Consider the following 19,598-nt stretch of genomic DNA (forward strand, 5'->3'; position numbering starts at 1 on the left):
ATCCCACAGATCCAATAAAGACAGAAACACCATCAGTCCTCAGAGGTGTGAGGTTTTTTGTGCCCTGCAGTGATTTGACTTCCCATCCTGGAGCATCAAAGCCTGGTGGGAATTTATTTCCAGGAGTTTCTAACCTGTCAGAGCACAAAACAATCCTGCTAAATGCTCTGTGCGTTTATACAGGTAAATACAGGTCAAAAACTACTCGTCTGGACCTTAAATTACCTTTAAAACAGTCTCCTGAAATTTCACTGAAAGATTTCTCAGATTCTGGGGAAACAACAAATAAAAACCATCTGAAAAAGAAGAAGAAATCTTGGTATCTGAAGGACATTTGGTTTAATTCTGTGTATATTTGTGTATGAATATAAATAGCAAAATCTGAATAAATCTGAATAAATTTAACAACACAGTCATATATTTATTTCTGCTGTTACAACTTTTTGTTTTTGTCATTTTGTGAATTTGTGCAAAGCTTCTGTCTTCATATCAGAGCGGAATCAACAGATTACTGGAAACACTGAGGAGCCCAGGTCCTGTGTTTGTGTTACAGATATTTCTGCTGTATTTGATTCTTTTTAAGGTTATTTTAGCAGGATGACAGACTGAGAACCAAGTTGGTGTAAATACTGATATGTGATCACTTCTAGTTGTTTGAATGGATCATTAAACTGCATCATATCCTCTGCACAGATACAGTCAACGAAGAAAATAAACACACCTTTGCTCAGTTATGGTTTTTCTAAGCTTTAGCTGTGGGACAGATGGCCTCACATCTGACTCTAGAATACTTTGGTATCCAGAGGAGTTCATGGTGGACTCAATGACTGCAAGGTGCCCAGGTCCTGTGGCTGCAGAACCAGCCCAGATCATCAGCCCTCCACCACCGTGCTTGACAGCTGGTATGAGGTGTTTGTGCTGATCTGCTGTGTTTGGTTTCCTCCAAACGTGCTGCTGTGCATTAGGACCAAACATCTCCACTTTGCTCTGGTCTGTCCAAAGGACATTGTTCCAGAAGTCTTGAGCTTTGTTCAGATGCAGCTTTGCAAACCTAAGCTGTGCTGCCATGTTCTTTTTAGAGAGAAGAGGCTTTCTCCTGCAGCCCTTCCAAACAAGCCATCCTTGTTCAGTCTTTTTCTAACTGTGCTGTCATGACCTTTAACCTTTAGCATGCTAACTGAGGCCTGTAGAGTCTGAGATGTAGCTCTGGGCTTCTTCACCTTGGGGTGACCTTTAACCTTTAGCATGCTAACTGAGGCCTGTAGAGTCTGAGATGTAGCTCTGGGCTTCTTCACCTTGGGGTGACCTTTAACCTTTAGCATGCTAACTGAGGCCTGGAGAGTCTGAGATGTAGCTCTGGGCTTCTTCACCTTGGGGTGACCTTTAACCTTTAGCATGCTAACTGAGGCCTGGAGAGTCTGAGATGTAGCTCTGGGCTTCTTCACCTTGGGGTGAACTTGCTGGGACGTCCACTCCTGGGAAGATTGACAGCTGTCCTGAATGTTTTCCACTTGTGAATAATCTTTCTCTCTGTAGAATGATGGACTCCAGATAGTCTGGAAATGGCCTTATAACCCTTCCCAGACTGATGGGCAGCAACAACTGCTTCTCTGAGATCATTGCTGATGTCTTTCCTCCTTGGCATCGTGTTAAACTGACAGAACTTCTGCTTTTATAGAGCTGCTCACACTGACTGATGATCAGTTAATCAGAGCATTGATCAGCAGCAGCTGGCTGCTTCTTACCCTCTTAGTTCCTGTGGAACCAGGAGGGTTCACTTAGTTTTCTACTCACTGTTTCTGTGTTTTGTCTCAGTTTTTGTTCAGTAATCAGGCGTTTTTGTCCAAAACCTTAAAATGAATTAAGTCTTTCTTTTTTTTGTGAATGAAAAAACATCGATGAATAATTTGAAGAAAAACGGAGGAGGAGGGCAGCATCTTCATCCTCCTCCTCCTCCTCAGTGCGTGCGCGTGTGTTTCGGTGTGTTCGTGTGTCTCTGCCCTCCTTCATTCTGCTGTCGGACTGTTTTCCTCCGGACTCTGACTGTAAAGGTAAAAAAAAACCTTCATATTTGTTCAGAACTTTGTGAAAACTGTCAAATCAGCTTCAAGCTTCACCAGAACCGAATCGAAACGTTTCGTTTGAGTTAAAATAAAAACCAAAGTCGCGCTTCGTGAAGTCGTTTTTATGTTTGAGGAGCAGAGAAAACGGAGCTGAATCTAGGTAAGTCTGATGGGAAAAATCCTGATTTTACGTTTAAAACGAAATCTTTAAGAGACTTTAAATACGAAATAACCGTCAGATTTAACAGGGCAGGCAGCGGAAAACTTTAAATTAACACTTTAACAACCGGAAAATATATTTTCTGTTGTAATAAAACAGTTTGTGAGGTGAAACTCTGTCTTTAAAGAAGTGTGAGCGCTAATTTTCTCCGTTTAAAACTTAAAAATGACACTTTAGATGATTCCTGAGTGAATTTAAATGAGATTTCAGGAGACTTCTGTCCTTAAAGTGAATTAAATTCATATGTTTCAGGGTCGACTTTCCGTTTTCTGCAGATACAAACGTATTAATTGTGTTTGTGGCGCCAATGATCTGTTTGAGATAAATGAGTTTTTTGGATGAGTGGTTTTTAAAAAGGACTGAAAATGTGAGTTTGAGTCCCTGAAAGTGAAATCCGTTCAAAGTTTCTGGTTTTACTGGATCAGTTTGATGAATTTCTGGAGATTTTTGACTGTACGGAAGCTCCAAAATGCCAAAATGTTGCTCTTCTTTATGTGTTTCTGTTGTAAATTAATTTAAAACATGCTGCTGCGTCCGATTAGTTCATGATTTCATCCTAAATCCTTTGAGGCTGTTAATGTTGGTGTTTTCCTCAAAGGTTTTAATGTTTTAAAGTGTTTTTCAGCTCTCACACTGATGCTTTGTATTGAATTCTGTGTGAATTTAGGGAGTAAATCGTCAGTTTTGGCTTTAAAAGCTGATTTGACTTGGATTTAGGAGCTTTTTAGACGTGTTTCTTGCTGATTAGAAACAGAGAAAGTTTCTGAGTCGTCTGACAGAATCTGAAAGATGTTTTATGGAGTCTGACGGGATGAGATTTGTTCATCTGTGGCTTCAAATGTTGCTTCTGTTGTTCAGTCTGAGAGTTTTAATTTGCTAATGAACAGACTTTCTCGCCTCCGTCTGCAGGACCATGACCTCCTCCTGCAGCAGGACTCTCTCTGCTCCTCCTCAGGGCGACCACCTGACATGAAGGACTGAAGTTTGAGGACGCAGCGCCCCCTGCTGGACTCCTGCTGCAGCTGCAGGCCATGGCTGAGCCCAGCTACTCCGACCTGATCGCCACGCATTACAACTACACCGGAAAGTTCCGCAAACCCGAGCAGGACTCGGGTCTGAAGGCCGACTCGGTTGTCTTCATCATCGTGTGCTGCTTCATCATCCTGGAGAACATCCTGGTCCTGACCACCATCTGGAGGACCAAGAAGTTCCACAAGCCCATGTACTACTTCATTGGGAACTTGGCGCTGTCCGACCTGCTGGCCGGCGTCGTCTACACCGCCAACATCTTGCTGTCGGGCGCCAACACTTATAAACTGACGCCCACGCAGTGGTTCTTCAGGGAGGGGAGCATGTTCGTGGCGCTGGCGGCGTCCGTCTTCAGCCTGCTGGCCATCGCCATCGAGCGCCACCTCACCATGCTGAAGATGAAGCTGCACAACAACGGCAACACGTGTCGCGTCTTCCTGCTCATCAGCACCGTGTGGATGATCGCGGCGGTGCTCGGCGGCTTGCCGGTGATGGGCTGGAACTGCATCCAGAGCATGGCGCAGTGCTCCACCGTGCTGCCGCTCTACCACAAGACCTACATCCTGTTCTGCACCACCGTCTTCAGCATCATCCTCATGGCCATCGTGGTGCTCTACGCCCGGATCTACGCTCTGGTGCGCACTCGCAGCCGCAAACTCGTCTTCCGCAAAGTCTCCAACGGACGCGGCAACACCAGCGCCAACAGCAAGAGCTCGGAGAAGTCGCTGGCGCTGCTGAAGACCGTCATCATCGTCCTGAGCTGCTTCATCGCCTGCTGGGCGCCGCTCTTCATCCTCCTGCTGCTGGACGTGGCCTGCGAGACGCTGAGCTGCCCCATCCTCTACAAGGCCGAGTGGTTCTTGGCGCTCGCCGTCCTCAACTCCGCCATGAACCCGCTGATCTACACGCTGACCAGCAACGAGATGCGGCGAGCGTTCCTCAAGACGCTCATGTGCTGCACCGCCTGCCTCCGGCCTAAAGCCAAGTTCACGGGGCCGATAATGGGGGCGGAGTTCAGCCGCAGCAAGTCGGATAACTCCTCCCACCCCAACAAGGAGGAGACGGAGTACTCGCCGAAAGAGACGACGGCAGTGTCCTCGGGGAACGTCACCTCATCGTCCTAAACTCTGACGGGGAGTTTGTGTTTGTACAGGAGACGAACCCTCAGCTGATCGGGTCTCTCAGCACATATGGAGACTTCCAAACTGGTTAAACTGGAACCAGCGAGTTAGAGGAAGTCCACATTCTGTTTGTAGCTCACAACCTTCAGTCAGCTGCAGGAGGATCGCACGTGCCGCTCCGGTTTACGTCATCTGACCTTCTGCATGTGGATCAGTGCGGTTCTGCTCCATTCAGAACCAGGTCAGACCAGAACGTGGCCCCCCCCCCCAAACGTCCTCGTGATGCAGAACATTTCGCTGAACAACACACACGACCGAACCGTAGTGAACCCCTGACGCCTTTCGGCGCATCGTGAAGGTTCCTGAGCTTCATAGAAGGTTTCATAGAAGAATCGGACTTTATACTCACCCTCTAAGAACAACTAGAACATGTAGCGCTTAAACACACAGCCATCAAATATTTAAGAAATACAAATTAATTCATGGAAATGTGTTTTTTTTTTTCTGTCCACTGTCTTTAAAAACCTCTGAATTCAGACCTCAGCTGCTTTTCACTCGACCAAACGTGGATTTTAGCCCCTGAAACGTACATTTTTTGGATTTTAGCCCCCGAAACGTAGATTTTTTTAAACAAATTTAACCATTTTCTAGGAAGAAATTAAATTATCCAATATTTCCTTTACAAAATGAGCGAAAACAATATTTAAAACAGGTGGAAATGTCAAAATTGAGACTAAAAATGGTTGCTGTTGCTCCTGAGCTACAACAGTTTATTTTACTAAGTAAAGAAAGTACTTGATCGAGTTAAAAACCTCAATATTAGATGGTCATTTTGGTGAGAATTTAAGTCGCCACTAAGTTTTCTGCTAAATTACTAAATTTACCAGTTGACCTTCGTTGACCTCTGAAGGGATAGGGGGAGGAGCTACCAGGAGGAGGCAGATCCAAGACCCGCTGGAGGGACAGTATCTCTTGATTGGATTGGGAACAACTCGCCCTGGAAGAGCCGGTGGAGGTGGCTGGAAAGAGGGAGGGAGATCTGGGGTTCTTTGCTTAGACTGTTGCCCCTGCGACCCGGACCCAGAAAATGGATGGATGCATGGATCTTAGTGTCATCGAGTTGATCCGGGACTGTTTCGGCGAACAGTCGACTGTCGGGCAGTTTCTGATCATTTTAAGAGTTCAGATCTTAACGTTTAAATGTTACCTGCTAAATTAGTTCAATATTCAGTTGATTTTATTTGAGATTATGCTGATAAAAAGTAACACTTAAAACAAAACACAACAGACGAGGAACAACTTGGCGTCTCAGCAAACCGACCAATCCAATTCAAGGTCCACTTGCCAAATGGACACCCCCCAAAACTAAGCCCCCGGACAGAGTTAGAGAAAGTAGGAGACAGAAAACTTGTTCCAAGGTGACAAAAACAAGCTTTTTTGCAAAGGTTATTATGAGAAAACATAAACAATAAAACAATAAAAAAGAGAAAATGGAAATGTTTTGCAAGGAAAGAGCAAAAAAATATGACAATGTAACACAAAAGTACTGTGAAGGCTATAAAAGAAAAACTTCTAAACAATAAAATGTTCTGTAAGGGAACAGAAAAGTTATTCCAACATGACAAAAACAAGCTTTTTTTGCAAAGGAAGACCAAATTTAAAGCTGGAAATAGAAAAAAAATGCTGTGAGGGAACAGAAAACTTAACTTAATTAGCGGGAACAAAACAGTTATTGCAAGAAAATGTAAGTTTTTCTGTGATAGAAGACAAACCTTGTTGTTAGAAAGCAAAATGTGCTCTGAGAGAAATGAAAAATGACTGTAAGGGAACGCTGATGCAATCGTAAAGCTTCCTTTGAAGGGAACTAAGGAATTTTACAGCAAACTAAAGTGAGCTAAAGGGTGCAAATCTTACCATTATATAATAATTTGAAAGGGAACATTTAAGTATTACTTTTAGACAAAAGAGAACTTATTTTGAGGGAACAAAATATCTACGGCAAGGGAACACTGATGGAAGCCAAACCATAGCTACAAGGATCCAAAACTCAAGGCAGCATCATTCTTTGAGGTAAAACAACACTTGAAGTCACAAAAAAACTATTGAGAAATGAATAATTACTTATATTTGACTGTTATTTAAGAAAGAAACAGATTTTTTTTTAATCAATATATCCATCCATCCATTTTCTATACCTGCGGGGGGGCGGAGCCTATCCTGCTTATTGGGCGAGAGGCGGGTACATCCTGGACATCCACATAGAGACAAACGACCATCCGAGGGACAATTTTAGATTAATTAATTAGTTAATTTAGTTAATTTTCACTAATTAACTTAACTTGCATGTTTTTGGACGGTGGCAGGAAGGATAGCATAGTGATAGCATAGTGGTAGCATAGTGGTAGCATAGTGATAACATAGTGGTAGCATAGGGATAGCATAGTGGTAGCATAGTGGTAGCATAGGGATAGCATAGTGATAGCATAATGGTAGCATAGGGATAACATAGTGGTAGCAAAGGGATAGCATAGTGGTAGCATAGGGATAACATAGTGGTAGCATAGTGATAGCAAAGGGATAGCATAGTGATAGCATAGTGGTAGCATAGGGATAACATAGTGGTAGCAAAGGGATAGCATAGTGATAGCATAGTGGTAGCATAGGGATAGCATAGTGATAGCATAGTGGTAGCAAAGGGATAGCATAGTGATAGCATAGTGGTAGCATAGTGATAGCAAAGGGATAGCATAGTGGTTGCAAAGGGATAGCATAGTGATAGCATAGTGGTAGCATAGTGATAGCAAAGGGATAGCATAGTGATAGCATAGTGATAGCATAGTGGTAGCATAGGGATAGCATAGTGGTAGCATAGTGATAGCATAGTGATAGCATAGACCTGGGTTCAAATACCCTGCATGAAAGGTGTTACCTCCAGTAGGGGTCCTTAGGCAAGACCCCCCTGACCTGCCTGCCTGTAAGTTGCTTTGGATAAAACATAAACTCCACACAGCCAGGATTGGAACCAGGAACTCCAGCTGTTACCACTTCATCCATCCGTCCAACAAAGTGAGAAATTACCCAAATTAACCAAATCCATGGTTCCACAAACTTTTCTCGTTATCTTTTCCATTAAATAAACATTCGTTAGTGGAGGCAGAGGCTGAAGCCAACCCAGGGTTATCACTCTCCCTGCCACACATCTGTAACAGCTGGACTTCCCCTGGAGTCAAACCCAGTTTATACTCTAATGGATTCAGTGGTAGATTTATTTTTCTCATATTTGGCTGTAGTGGAAGGTCTGTTGAAGTATCTCATCATTAATCTACAGCTATGAGTGTTTTTATGACTCCGTCCACATTTCATCTCCAATAACAACTTTCATTTCCAGTTCCCATTTTTCCTTAATATCTAAAGAGTTGCTTTTTGATAGAAAAACAGCTAAAGTTTGTTTTTATTTGCTGACAACCAAGCTGATACTTTTTACAAGATGTTGATTATAGCTTTTCAGCAACAAGAACAACAGCAAACATCTGTAGGCCAACATCTGGAAGGTCTTTAATGCATAAACTGAAAAGGATGGGATCTCCTGTCTCAATTAAACCATAAACACATTGTTTCCGACCCTTTAAATGTTGATTATAGCTTTTCAGCAACGCCGTCACGGGTTTTTACCAGAAACAAGAACAACAGCAAACATCTGTAGGCCAACATCTGGAAGGTGTTTAATACATAAACTGAAAAGGATGGGATCTCCTGTCTCAATTAAACCATAAACACATTGTTTCCGACCCTTTAAATGTGACTAAATGTTGATTATAGCTTTTCAGCAACGCCGTCACAGGTTTTTACCAGAAACAAGAACAACAGCGCCATCAGCAAACATCTGTAGGCCAACATCTGGAAGGTGTTTAATACATAAACTGAAAAGGATGGGATCTCCTGTCTCAATTAAACCATAAACACATTGTTTCCAACCCTTTAAATGTGACTAAATGTTGATTATAGCTTTTCAGCAACGCCGTCACAGGTTTTTTTTTACCAGAAACAAGAACAACAGCAAATATCTGTAGGCCAACATCTGGAAGGTGTTTAATGCATAAACTGAAAAGGATGGGATCTCCTGTCTCAATTAAACCATAAACACGTTGTTTCCGACCCTTTAAATGTTGATTATAGCTTTTCAGCAACGCCGTCACGGGTTTTTACCAGAAACAAGAACAACAGCAAACATCTGTAGGCCAACATCTGGAAGGTCTTTAATGCATAAACTGAAAAGGATGGGATCTCCTGTATCAATTCAATCCTAAACACATTGTTTCCGACCCATTAAATGTGACTAAATGTGCATTAAAAAACAAAACTCTCCAAAAGAACAAGCTAATCGCTCATCAGTATCGTAAACGATCAATTCCTTGTCGATCAACCGATCAGGTCAGGTTTAAATCAGTTATAAAAACCCTCTTTGTTGCTGTGTGATGTTTGATTGCAGCTGAGCTCTGAATTCACGAGTGTTTCTGATGTTTTTTGTAAAAAGTTGATGGTGTAAAGTTGTAGAAACTGTGGGTCAGAATGTGTTTTCTACTTCCTGTTTGTGTCGCTGTTGTTGTGACGTCGGCGTAGTCGATTAATTTATATCAAAGAGGAGGAAGGATTGTTTGGCCGTGCTGCAGCTACGGAAGCCCATTCCTTCCAAAAATAAAACAACTGCGTTAAACAGTCAGACTGAAGTCTGTATCGATTGATTTAGAGTTAAAATGGAAGCGAGTTTCCTGTGAAAAACACAATTTTTGGAAAGAATAAGCTTCCATTGCCGTGTAACTTGTGCTCATTCTCTATCCGGAGCAGATTGATTAATCAATTAATTCCTTTTTATTTGTTCTCAAACAGTTGTTTGAAGGTCCAGCCTGAACTCTGTCTGTCTGCACTGTTTAACTCCTGAATGTTTGCTTGTTTGTTAGAACTTAATAAAGAAATAAATAGAAACAAGCAGTTTGTGTCTGAACCAGTCGAGTCTGAAAAGATCCTGAAAATCAGGGAACTCAATAAACTCAAATAAAACTGAAATAAAAGAGAATAATTGTAAAAAGCAGAGGAAATTAACACATATTTGCATAGTTTCTGTGTTTGTTTTTTTTTTAAATATATGTGAAAAAACACCATCAAATTCGAGCAAAAAATGCCTAAAAATAGGCAAAATAAAAACAAATCAGAGAAAAGGGAAAAAAAATATGAATTATGAGTCAGAAAATATACCATAAAGTTGTAGTTTAAACACCAGTTTGTTCATTTATAGCCTCTGAAGCTGAATATTTCCACCGTTCATGAACTACGTTTAGTTTTTTATGTGCATACTTTATATATTTTATGTATTAATTCGAGCTATTTTGACTTCTATCCTCTACTTTCAGCTGCTTATTCTGTTTTAACTGATGACTTTAAGCACTCAGATCCACTCAATAAGAGGAGATTATTTTTACAATAACACTGTAATAACCCTGAATCCATAAAAAAAGGTCAGGACAGTGAATCTTTTCCCACTTTGTTTCCTTTTGCCAACACTTAAAGCCATTCTGACTCTGAGGAAACCAGGTGATGCAGAGTTCCAGCTGTTATTTTGTCCCATTCTTCCTTAAACAGGTCTTAAGGTGTGCAGCAGGGCGGGGGGGTGGTTGTTTCTCTGCTGGGGACAGGTCAGGACTGCAGGCAGCCAGTCCAGCACCCGTACCTCTTCTTCCTCAGCCAGGCCTTTGGACTGTGGCAGAATGTGGTTTTCCATGGTCTGCTTGAACAATGCTGGGACGTCCCAGGAAAAGATGTGGCCTTGAAGGCAGCATATGTTGCTGTAAAATCTCAGTGAGCTTTTCTGCATTAATGCTGCCGTCACAGAAGTGGAAATGAGCTTTGCCCCCTGATCCAACCCCATACCATCACAGAGCCTGGCTGCAGGGACTGGTTGCTGACAGCAGGCTGGATGCTGCTTTTGCTCTTTGCTCCATTTCTTCCAACAAAGATGTGGAATACTGATGGGTCTGACCACAGCACACGTTTCCACCGTGTGACGGTCCATCCCAGACGCCTCCGAGCCCAGAGAAGTGGACGAGGTTAACATCAGGCTTCTTTTCTGCACAGTAAAGCTTGTGAATGGAGCTCTGTATTGTGGTGCTTGACAAAGGTTTCCACAGTAATCCCTTGTCCATGTGCTTCTATCAGCTGCTGATGAAGGACGGTTCTTGATGCGGCGTCTGAGGGGTCAGAGGTCACGGGGTCCAGCTTAGGCTTGCTCCCTCGTCCTTTACACTGAAACTCCTCCAGATTCCCTGAATGCTTTAATGATATTCTGCTCTGTAGAGGCAGAAATATGCAGATCCCTTCCAGTCTTTCTCTGAGGAACATTGTTTTAAACACAAACTGGAGCTCCTCTGAACATCTTTGCTCCTCAGAGCCTGTCATGGAGGCTGCTTTAGGACCAGATCGTGGTTTTTAAATCTCATTTTTAGCCATAAATTGCCTCCATCCCAATTTTTTAGGAATGCGTTACAGTTAAGGTTGAGAAACACGAAATATCTTAGGTTCAAACTGTCTGCTATGACCTAAACATCTCAATAAATGTACCTTGTACCCCTCCCCAGCCATTAAAGCCCCCTTGGGTGGAATAAGTCCCGGTTCAGAGGGAAACACATAAAGCTGTCTGGGCCTCAGCTTGTGTGTCGCCTCTGACTGTCGCTGTTAATGAGGTTCAGCCATCGTCCCAGCTGATGACCTCTGACCCCCTGTGTTTGAGCCCACAGGGAGACATGGATATAAATAAAAGCTCCTCCTCTGATTGGAGGTCCAGTTCAAGGTGAGCTGATGGTTACGGATCCAGACTCATCTGAGATGTGTAAGCATTGATTGGCTTTGACACTTTTCCCCCATCAGACTAAAACACAACCAGAACGGAAACTCTGGCGGCTGATTGGACGTCGATTTAAGGTTCAAAGGAGGTTTGAAATTAATTTGTCTGATAGTTCTGAGACAGAAGGCCAGAACTGGGCCAGAAACATTCACCACAAACAGAACATGGATGTATTATTGATATTAAAGGCTGAATAAATGTGAAATAACTGTAAAGATGTCATTTCCATCAACATCAGGGCAGCTGTTTAAGTTAAATTCAGCATCATTATGTTGATTTTTATTAATTTTTTTAGGTGTCTTTATGCTTCCTTGTTTCAGTTTGATCACAAAATGTAAAGTTTGAATCTTTAAAATAATGAAAAAGCACCAAACAAACACTGGAAGAAAACAGAAGACAGCGTCTTCAGAGGAGGTGTGGAGTGTGCTGCCCCCTTGTGGTCTCAGGAGGTCACTGCAGCTTCATCCGACTTCAGCAGACGGTGCAACAAAGAGGATAAAACGAAGGTCTTCTCCTTCTTATAACATGGAAAACTTCTCACAGCTGATTCACAGAAGAACCCGAAGCCAAAACTGATCAGTTTAACAGTCGGGCCTCTTTGCTTTTTGTTTGATGAGCTGTTGGACACCTCTGAGGTTCTGCTCCGTCATGATTCTTCACATCATTCCTGCAGATTTGTTTGTGAATTAAAGCATCTAAACACATTATAAAATGCACTGAAACTTCTCTCTGATCAAATTCCCCGTCCTGAGCTGCACGAGGCGACTGTGGGAGGAAAAGACTCCCTTTTAACAGGAAGAAACCTCCATCAGAACCAGAACCAGGAAGGGTCCATCTGCCTGGACCAGCTGGGGCTGAGAGGACAGGAAAGAGGGGACAACAAGCAGCGTAACACCAGGCCAGAGACACCTGCTGAGAGAGAGAAACACAAGTTAATGACAGCAATGATGTCAGAGGGAGGAGAGGTGCATCATGGGAGCTCCCCCAGCAGGCTGGGCCTATAGCAGCAGAACTATGGGATGTTTCAGGCTCACCTGAGCCATCCCTAACTATAAGCTTTATCAGGAAGGAAAGTTTCAGCCTGATCTTAAAGGTAGAGAGGGTGTCTGCTTCCTGAAGCCAAACTGGCAGCTGGTTCCACAGAGAGGGGCCTGATAACTGAAGGCTCTGCCTCCCATTCTGCTTTTAGGGGCCTGATAACTGAAGGCTTTGCCTCCCATTCTGCTTTTAGGGGCCTGATAACTGAAGGCTCTGCCTCCCATTCTGCTTTTAGGGGCCTGATAACTGAAGGCTCTGCCTCCCATTCTGCTTTTAGGGGCCTGATAACTGAAGGCTCTGCCTCCCATTCTGCTTTTAGGGGCCTGATAACTGAAGGCTCTGCCTCCCATTCTGCTTTTAGGGGCCTGATAACTGAAGGCTCTGCCTCCCATTCTGCTTTTAGGGGCCTGATAACTGAAGGCTCTGCCTCCCATTCTGCTTTTAGGGGCCTGATAACTGAAGGCTCTGCCTCCCATTCTGCTTTTAGAAACTCTGGGAACCACAAGGAAACCTGCAGCCTGAGAGCAAAGTGCTCTGTTGGGGAAATATCCAACTGTGAGATCTTTAAGATGTGATGGAGCTCGGTCATTAAGAGCTTTATATGTGAGAAGAAGAAGCTTAAATTCTTCTGGACCTTGAGATGTTTTGACTGGACAGTTTATTCTTCATTTGTTTAAGGTTTTGTCAGGTTTAGTTGTTTTTTATCTGTCAGAGACAGGAAGGTGAGCAGAAAGAGGGGGTGGAGCTTATTGTCCCAACCAGAGTTGAGGCATTTTTTCCTCTGAGAGACATAATGTCTCCAGACCTTTTCTGTCAGTGAGTCTTTAGAGTTTTGGACCATTGATCAGACAGATGAAGACATCTGCAGACGTCACCGCGGACTTATACAGACTCAGCAGCTGATAGCAGTTTAAAAATCACTGAGGAAAAGACTTTGTGCTTGAACTGACATGTTGAGGCCTCACAAACAACCGGCCGGTCAGTAAACTGAGTGTCAGAGGAGTTAATAAGTAAACAGAAGGATCCGATCAGTCGCTCCGAACTTCATCAGATGGATCTGATTCTGCTCTTCACGCTGTTTCTCTGCTGTGAGTTCGTATTTATTTCATGTTCCTGGAAGGATTTATTATTAAGTTAGAGAATAATTCGACTTTTAGCTGCATTTTAGTTTATTAATCCAAACAAATTAAAACTTTATCAAAGATAAAACCATGATTATCAAGTGGAAAAGATTCATTCTGGATTATTTTTGATGTTTAGACTGTTGGTTTAAAAAAACAACAACAATAAAATGCTGGCGCGAAATGAATAAATCAGAAATAATAACCTGCAAACAGTGTGTGACTCACAGGAGATATTATTAAATTCAAAGTTAACCTGAAGAATGAAATAGTAACAGTTTTATTAAAAGATGTTCAAACTTAGATGTAAACACAATATAAGGCAAAAAAAACAGAGTTTTAATGTGAATATCTGGTGTGTGAGGAGATATCTATACCGAGTTCTTTTACTGTATATTTCTTTAAAAAAAATAGTCAGATCCTTCAGAAACTGTGAAACTATTACAGATAAACTAGAACATTTAATGTTGTTGTATTGTCACATATTTAAAAAGCTATTGATTCTTGTCAGGTTCTGTAACATTACATACTCTACATCTACATTTTTGGTAGCTTGTGGAGGTGTCTTTTGTCGGCTAAAGCATGACAACAAATGTGCGTCTGTGGCTGTGCATCTGCAGGGTTCAGATGGAGGTTTGATGTCATTGAGGCGCTCTAATGTGTTTCTGTATTTATCAGACGCTTTTATCCAAAGCGACTTACAAATGAAGATATAACAGCTTTATAAAAAGCTAACAATAAGCTCCATAGAAGGAACCCAGGAGTCCGACTCTGTCAGAGGGGACAGAGTAGAGATAGGGTGCAGGCATAGAAGGAAGTGCAGAAAGATAAAGTGCAGAGATAGAGGGGGGAGGGAAGTACAAGGTAAGTGCTGGGATAGGAGATGCTCTCTGAAGAGCTGGGTTTTCAGGAGCTTCTTGAAGATAGACAGTGACGCCCCTGTTCTGGTAGCGCTCGGTAGGTCATTCCACCATCGTGGGACGACACATGAACAGAGTTTGGATTGTCTTAGGCGTGGTGTAGGAGCTGCTAGACGACAATCCTGGGACCAACGGAGGGACCCAGTTGGGACAGAAGCAAGAGCATTCAAGTAGATGGAGCCGTTCCATTAAGCTCTTTGTAGCTAACATCAGGGACTTGAACCTGATGCGGGCGGCTAAGGGCAGCCAGAGGAGTTCAATGAACAGAGGGGGGATGTGTTCTTTTAGGCTGATCCAAGACCAGACACCGCGTTCTGGACCATCTGCAGAATGATAATAACAGTTGGATGGAGTAAGAGGTATCACACTTTTAAGGGATATAAATTTGACAGTCATCTGCATAGCGGTGGAAGGATTTCCCATGTTTAAATAGAGAGAAAAGAAGGGGCCCAAGAATCAAACCTTGTGGCACACCACAGCACTGAAGAACATATATATTTCCCATGTTTAAATAGAGCCTAAAAGATGCAGATTAAGAGAGAAAAGAAGGGGCCCAAGAATCGAACCTTGTGGCACACCACAGCACTGAAGAACATATAGTTCTTCATAAAGTCACCTAAACCAAAATAAAACTTCTGTCTGTCCAGCAGGAATGAAGCAAGGCAGGAACACAGCACCAATACATGAACATTTCTCAGACTGAACTCAATTTATTCCACTTATGTGGTTTTAAAATCTTTGACTAAAATAAAAAGATAAGCTAAAAAGAATGAATAAATAAGCTGTGAGTCAACGTTTTCACTCACCTGATAAAAGAGCTGAGAAACATCTGTTTAACTACCAAATATCCTGCATCGACTTCCTGTTTGTCTCCGTTTGATTGACAGGCTGGACGGCTGCTGCCAGGTACGTCTGGTCAGGTGAGTCAAGTTTCCATGTTGGAAAATCTTCTTCAGATTTACTTAATTAACTAAAAAGCGTTGAAAACACATCTAAGGACTTGTTTTCTTTAAGATATATTTAATAATTTTAGCAGGTTTAATACCTTTTTGTTTTATTTCTCACTCTGTAAGGAAGTCATTTTTCTAAGGTTTTAATTGTTGTTGTTAGTTTTATTATTACATTATGTTCTGTACAGCACTTTGCTGCGTTTTTTAAAAACTGTATCTAATAAATACATTTGATTTAATTTGAAGTATTCTGATGTAAACATTTAAATAATTTCATTCAAACACTTTTCACACAAAATAACTGTAGTTCACTTCATTGAAAAATATTAAAAGAAAATATACTTTTAGTTAATTTAACTTTCATCTGTGTAAAGTGTATTTATTTATTCATGTTTGTATATAATAAAGTTGTATTCTCAGAATTATTACAGTTAATATTAATATACAATTGAATGCACTTAAGTTTTATGATATTCTAATAGACATTTGAGCCAAAGTGCACTTTTTACACTTGTATTTCAACTCTTACAGTAATAACAAAGTATATTATTAAGTTAATTGAGAGAAATGTTAATTAAGCATATAAATTAGTAGAAATATACTTAAGTATACTAAGTACGATTTAAGTTCCACTTTAACTCATAAAAGTACAATAAATGCACTTTAAATTCTGCTTTCCTGCAATTTTAATTACAACAAAAATATACTGAGCACAAAACTAGTTGTTCCAAAATAGTGAACTCCAAGTTGACTAATCATTAATTTAGGATGAGTAAGTTTGATAAAATGTATTAAACTTAGTACATTTATTTTCCACCAGGGTTAGAAAGTCTTTTCTGATCAGAAATTGTGCTTTTACTGCATCTTTTAAGGCCAAAATGACAAAAGAAAGATCGTGTTTATGCCAAATTAACGGCCAATTCGGTTGGTGGAGGTAAGGAAATTTAAAATATCTGAATTAAGGATAATAAACTGGTCATAAACCTGATTTTTTTTCCATCAACAAAGTGAAAACTGTCCTTTTTCAGACAAACCAAGTCTTCTGATGAGCACCAACGACATCACAGAAGGAGAGTCACTGGATGTCAGCTGCACGCTACCCATTGACTACAGAGGAGGAGACTGTCGCCTGTTCAGAAAACACTCTGACGTCCCCTTCAAGGTGATGACAGCCACTGAATACGTCTGCGTCTTCCACCTGTCGTCAAAGGTGCTGCTGGGACAGCATCCGGTGGGCAGCATGATCTCCATCAGGTGTGACTACAGGCTCCAGGAATACACCTCAGTGTCCAGCGACAGCAAGAATGTGATCGTCTGGGGTGAGAAAACCACTTTACAGACTTTTTATCTTCATTTCCCGCAATAAGGGGACGACAGGTGACATATTCAGTCTTTTTTTAACAACTTATCACGTTTTTCTGAGGTCTTATTGAAATGAATGAGACATACTTTGGTCAAAATACCTGCTGGTATAAGCAGAAGAGTCTGTTTTCAGCTTCAGTTAACAAGTAATGTGGGAACAATAATGTTCATCTTTCAGAAAGGAACAGCAGTGACTCCTTAGAAGTTGGTGTACGCCATCTTCATTAGCTAAGCTGCTAGCGTTAGCTGCTAGCGTTAGCTGCTGCTAAAGGAGGAAATAAATCAGTAAATAAACCATGAGGAGTTATTTCTCAGATGCTTCCATTTCCCTGCTCTGAAGTTCAGGCTCTGAGAGCTGGAACTGATCCTCTTTGTGGCTCAGTTCCTTCAGTCCAGCGTTGAACTGGACCAAGTTGTTAAAGCAGTGGGATGAAAAGTGGCTGCTGCACATTCACAGTCTTTAGCTAACTCTGCTGGAACATTAGCCTCAGATATAGTTTATCCACTGGGCTCTTATATCCTCTGAGGCTGCTGCTGGATGGAAGATGCATGCTCCTCAGTACAGCTGACAGCAGAAAATTTCCACCAGAAGCTGGCTTCATCCGTCCAGCAGGGTGGATGTGAGGGGGCGGGGCTTAGCAGAGGAGGCGGGGCCAACTTAAGGACTCAGAACGGCTCGTTAAATGAGGAACTTTCATACAAAGGGGAACTAAATAAATACCAGGGTTGTGTTTTTGGGGAGTTTTACACCTGCTGGTGACTTCAGACGCCCTGATATATGCTCCCAGGAGCAGGAAGAAGGAGTTTTACACTTCAGACGCCCTGATATATGCTCCCAGGAGCAGGAAGAAGGAGTTTTACACTTCAGACGCCCTGATATATGCTCCCAGGAACAGGAAGAAGGAGTTTTACACTTCAGACGCCCTGATATATGCTCCCAGGAGCAGGAAGAAGGAGTTTTACACAATATGTCACCTTTAAAACTAGAGTCCATATTGCTATGCAAGGTCCCAGACAGGCTTCAAGTTAGATCTTTTTATCTATTTAGACATTAAGCCTGTCTGGTTCCCCCTGCAGGTACCAGACCCAGTCCCAGTCTCTCAATCAGCCGCCGCTTTGTCTCACACCCTGAAAGCATCGAGGTCATCTGCTCACCGCCCGCGGCTTTCTCCAAGTGTATTTTCTACAAAGGTCAGTATGAGTTCACACAGGGCTCCTGCAGCAGGAATATAACCGGCAAGGAGCTGGCCATCTGGGAGAAGCCCTCCCTGCTGCTTCCTCTCAACATCACGTGCACGTATGACCCGGACATTCACCGCTACATCCGCTCTGAGCACAGCAACCACCTGACGGTGTTTGTAGTTGGTAAGGTTGCAAAGATCGAATGTTTACAGCTCAAACACATTCATGTCTTTATCACATCTTTAGTAAAAAGTAAATGAAGGTCTATGTTTTATAATCAAGGGGTGATGAGCTATTTTGTCTCAGAGAAAAATGTCTTTCCAACTTCTGGATTATTTCTAGGATTCAAATCCTAGTTTTCCAGCTGCCCTTAAACAAGAAGCTTTTCAGACATGAAAATGATCGTATCTGTGACTTTGAGGGTGAAAATCTGACAGTAAAACATCAATATTTGTGCAGTTTTTAATGTGTAAAGTTATAAAGTTCGAATTCTTTGTGATTTGTGTGCAGATTCGAACTCACAAACTGTGCACATTTGTGACCATTATGAGACTAACGGCTAAGTGCTGCATGTAATCGGTTATTTCTGTTGTCCCTGTGACACAGAAGGACCTCTTGGTAAGAGGCCATTTCTATTTAATTCTATTACAAGACTACCATGTGACATGCTGTCCAACAGGACTGCTTCGAGGGCTCAGCTCAGTTTCATCATTGAAACATGAAAATTTCATAAAAATTCTATAATCCAAGGTGGCCGCCACCCCATGACGTCATAATATGCAAATTAGGTGTGTCAATTTGCTTCCTACATAAACTTTGGGTCATCCTTAACATTTCTCTAGTTTACAGAAAGTCTCTATCTCCTATCAGTTTTAAGATATAGCCTTTTTTTTTCAGTTTTAAGCCTTTTGAAATTGATTTGTCAAAATCAAGGATTTTCGAAAAAAAAACCTCTGGCGCCTAAAGGGTTAAGGGGGCTCGGCCCCAGCTGACTCTGTGACCACATCGAACTTTAGAAACCCAGAGCAGATCGTCTTTGGACACGAATATGACGACGAGCAGCTTTCATTTTCCGATTGGTGCGTTTGATGCTTGCAGATGCGAGCAGAGTCGCCTCATTGGTCGACTGCAAAGTCTCAGTGAGTGATGATCAGCTGGAGGCGCTCCGAGGCAGCAGCTGGGCGACTGTTGGCGCAAACGGAGGAAACGTCACCATCCAGGTGACCAACAGCAGCCTTTCGCTCGGCCAGACCTGCAACTAGGAACAGAACAAAAGTGATGTACAGAGTCAGAGGATCTGATGTGAACACAAGTGCAATAAAAAACTATGTTTCTCCTTTTTTGACCCATATTTCTGATGTTGTCAAACAATAAAAACTGACAGGTGTCACCAGCGGGGGCACCTGATCAGCAAGATGAAGATGAAGATGAAGATGAAGTGGTCCCAGTAGAGAATATATAAAATTATCTGTCTTTATTTCACCAATACTTTAAGAAGAATGAATGAATGAACGTGTGCTATAGCTCTGTTAGCTCATAGCTGCTGTTATGTGGCTACTTGCAGCTATAGGGGAGCTAACGGAGGGATTTCTACACAGGCACTCTACTGGGACCACTTCATCCACACGCCCCCCTGCAGCACAGTTTATTCACTCCGTGCTCTGTGACAGTCGGCTAACTTCACACAGAGTTTGCTG

General features: G+C 42.2%; 2 protein-coding genes across 7 annotated transcripts; both read left to right on the forward strand.

Annotated features, from left to right (window-relative positions):
• The first annotated feature begins 1,971 nt into the window (after positions 1–1,971).
• On the forward strand, positions 1,972–8,435 carry s1pr1 (sphingosine-1-phosphate receptor 1). 4 transcript variants are annotated; one of them, XR_011916904.1, is made up of 3 exons: positions 1,972–2,051; positions 3,193–6,809; positions 6,861–8,435. XR_011916904.1 is itself a non-coding variant. In XM_072388874.1 (2 exons), the coding sequence occupies exon 2, from the start codon at positions 3,315–3,317 to the stop codon at positions 4,434–4,436; it is 1,122 nt and encodes a 373-aa protein (XP_072244975.1). In that variant the 5' UTR covers positions 1,972–2,051; positions 3,193–3,314; the 3' UTR covers positions 4,437–8,435. The 4 variants fall into 4 exon arrangements, 2 of the variants coding, with proteins under 2 accessions (XP_072244975.1, XP_072244976.1); XR_011916905.1 differs by having other exon boundaries at positions 6,971–8,435; XM_072388874.1 differs by having other exon boundaries at positions 3,193–8,435.
• A 4,675-nt stretch (positions 8,436–13,110) lies between these two features.
• Positions 13,111–19,239, forward strand: LOC140311494 (uncharacterized). 3 transcript variants are annotated; one of them, XM_072388879.1, is made up of 5 exons: positions 13,111–13,454; positions 15,295–15,327; positions 16,386–16,676; positions 17,797–17,910; positions 19,000–19,239. In XM_072388879.1, exons 1-5 carry the CDS (start codon positions 13,418–13,420, stop codon positions 19,161–19,163), a joined length of 639 nt encoding a protein of 212 aa, XP_072244980.1. In that variant the 5' UTR covers positions 13,111–13,417; the 3' UTR covers positions 19,164–19,239. The 3 variants fall into 3 exon arrangements, with proteins under 3 accessions (XP_072244980.1, XP_072244977.1, XP_072244979.1); XM_072388876.1 differs by having other exon boundaries at positions 13,115–13,454; positions 17,797–18,084; XM_072388878.1 differs by lacking the exons at positions 13,111–13,454; positions 15,295–15,327 and adding an exon at positions 16,202–16,291 and having other exon boundaries at positions 17,797–18,084.
• Positions 19,240–19,598: the final 359 nt, after the last annotated feature.

The sequence above is a fragment of the Leuresthes tenuis genome, unplaced genomic scaffold (assembly GCF_036924035.1).
Source record: "Leuresthes tenuis unplaced genomic scaffold, fLeuTen1.0.hap1 SCAF_7, whole genome shotgun sequence".
Taxonomy (NCBI): Eukaryota; Metazoa; Chordata; class Actinopteri; order Atheriniformes; family Atherinopsidae; genus Leuresthes; species Leuresthes tenuis.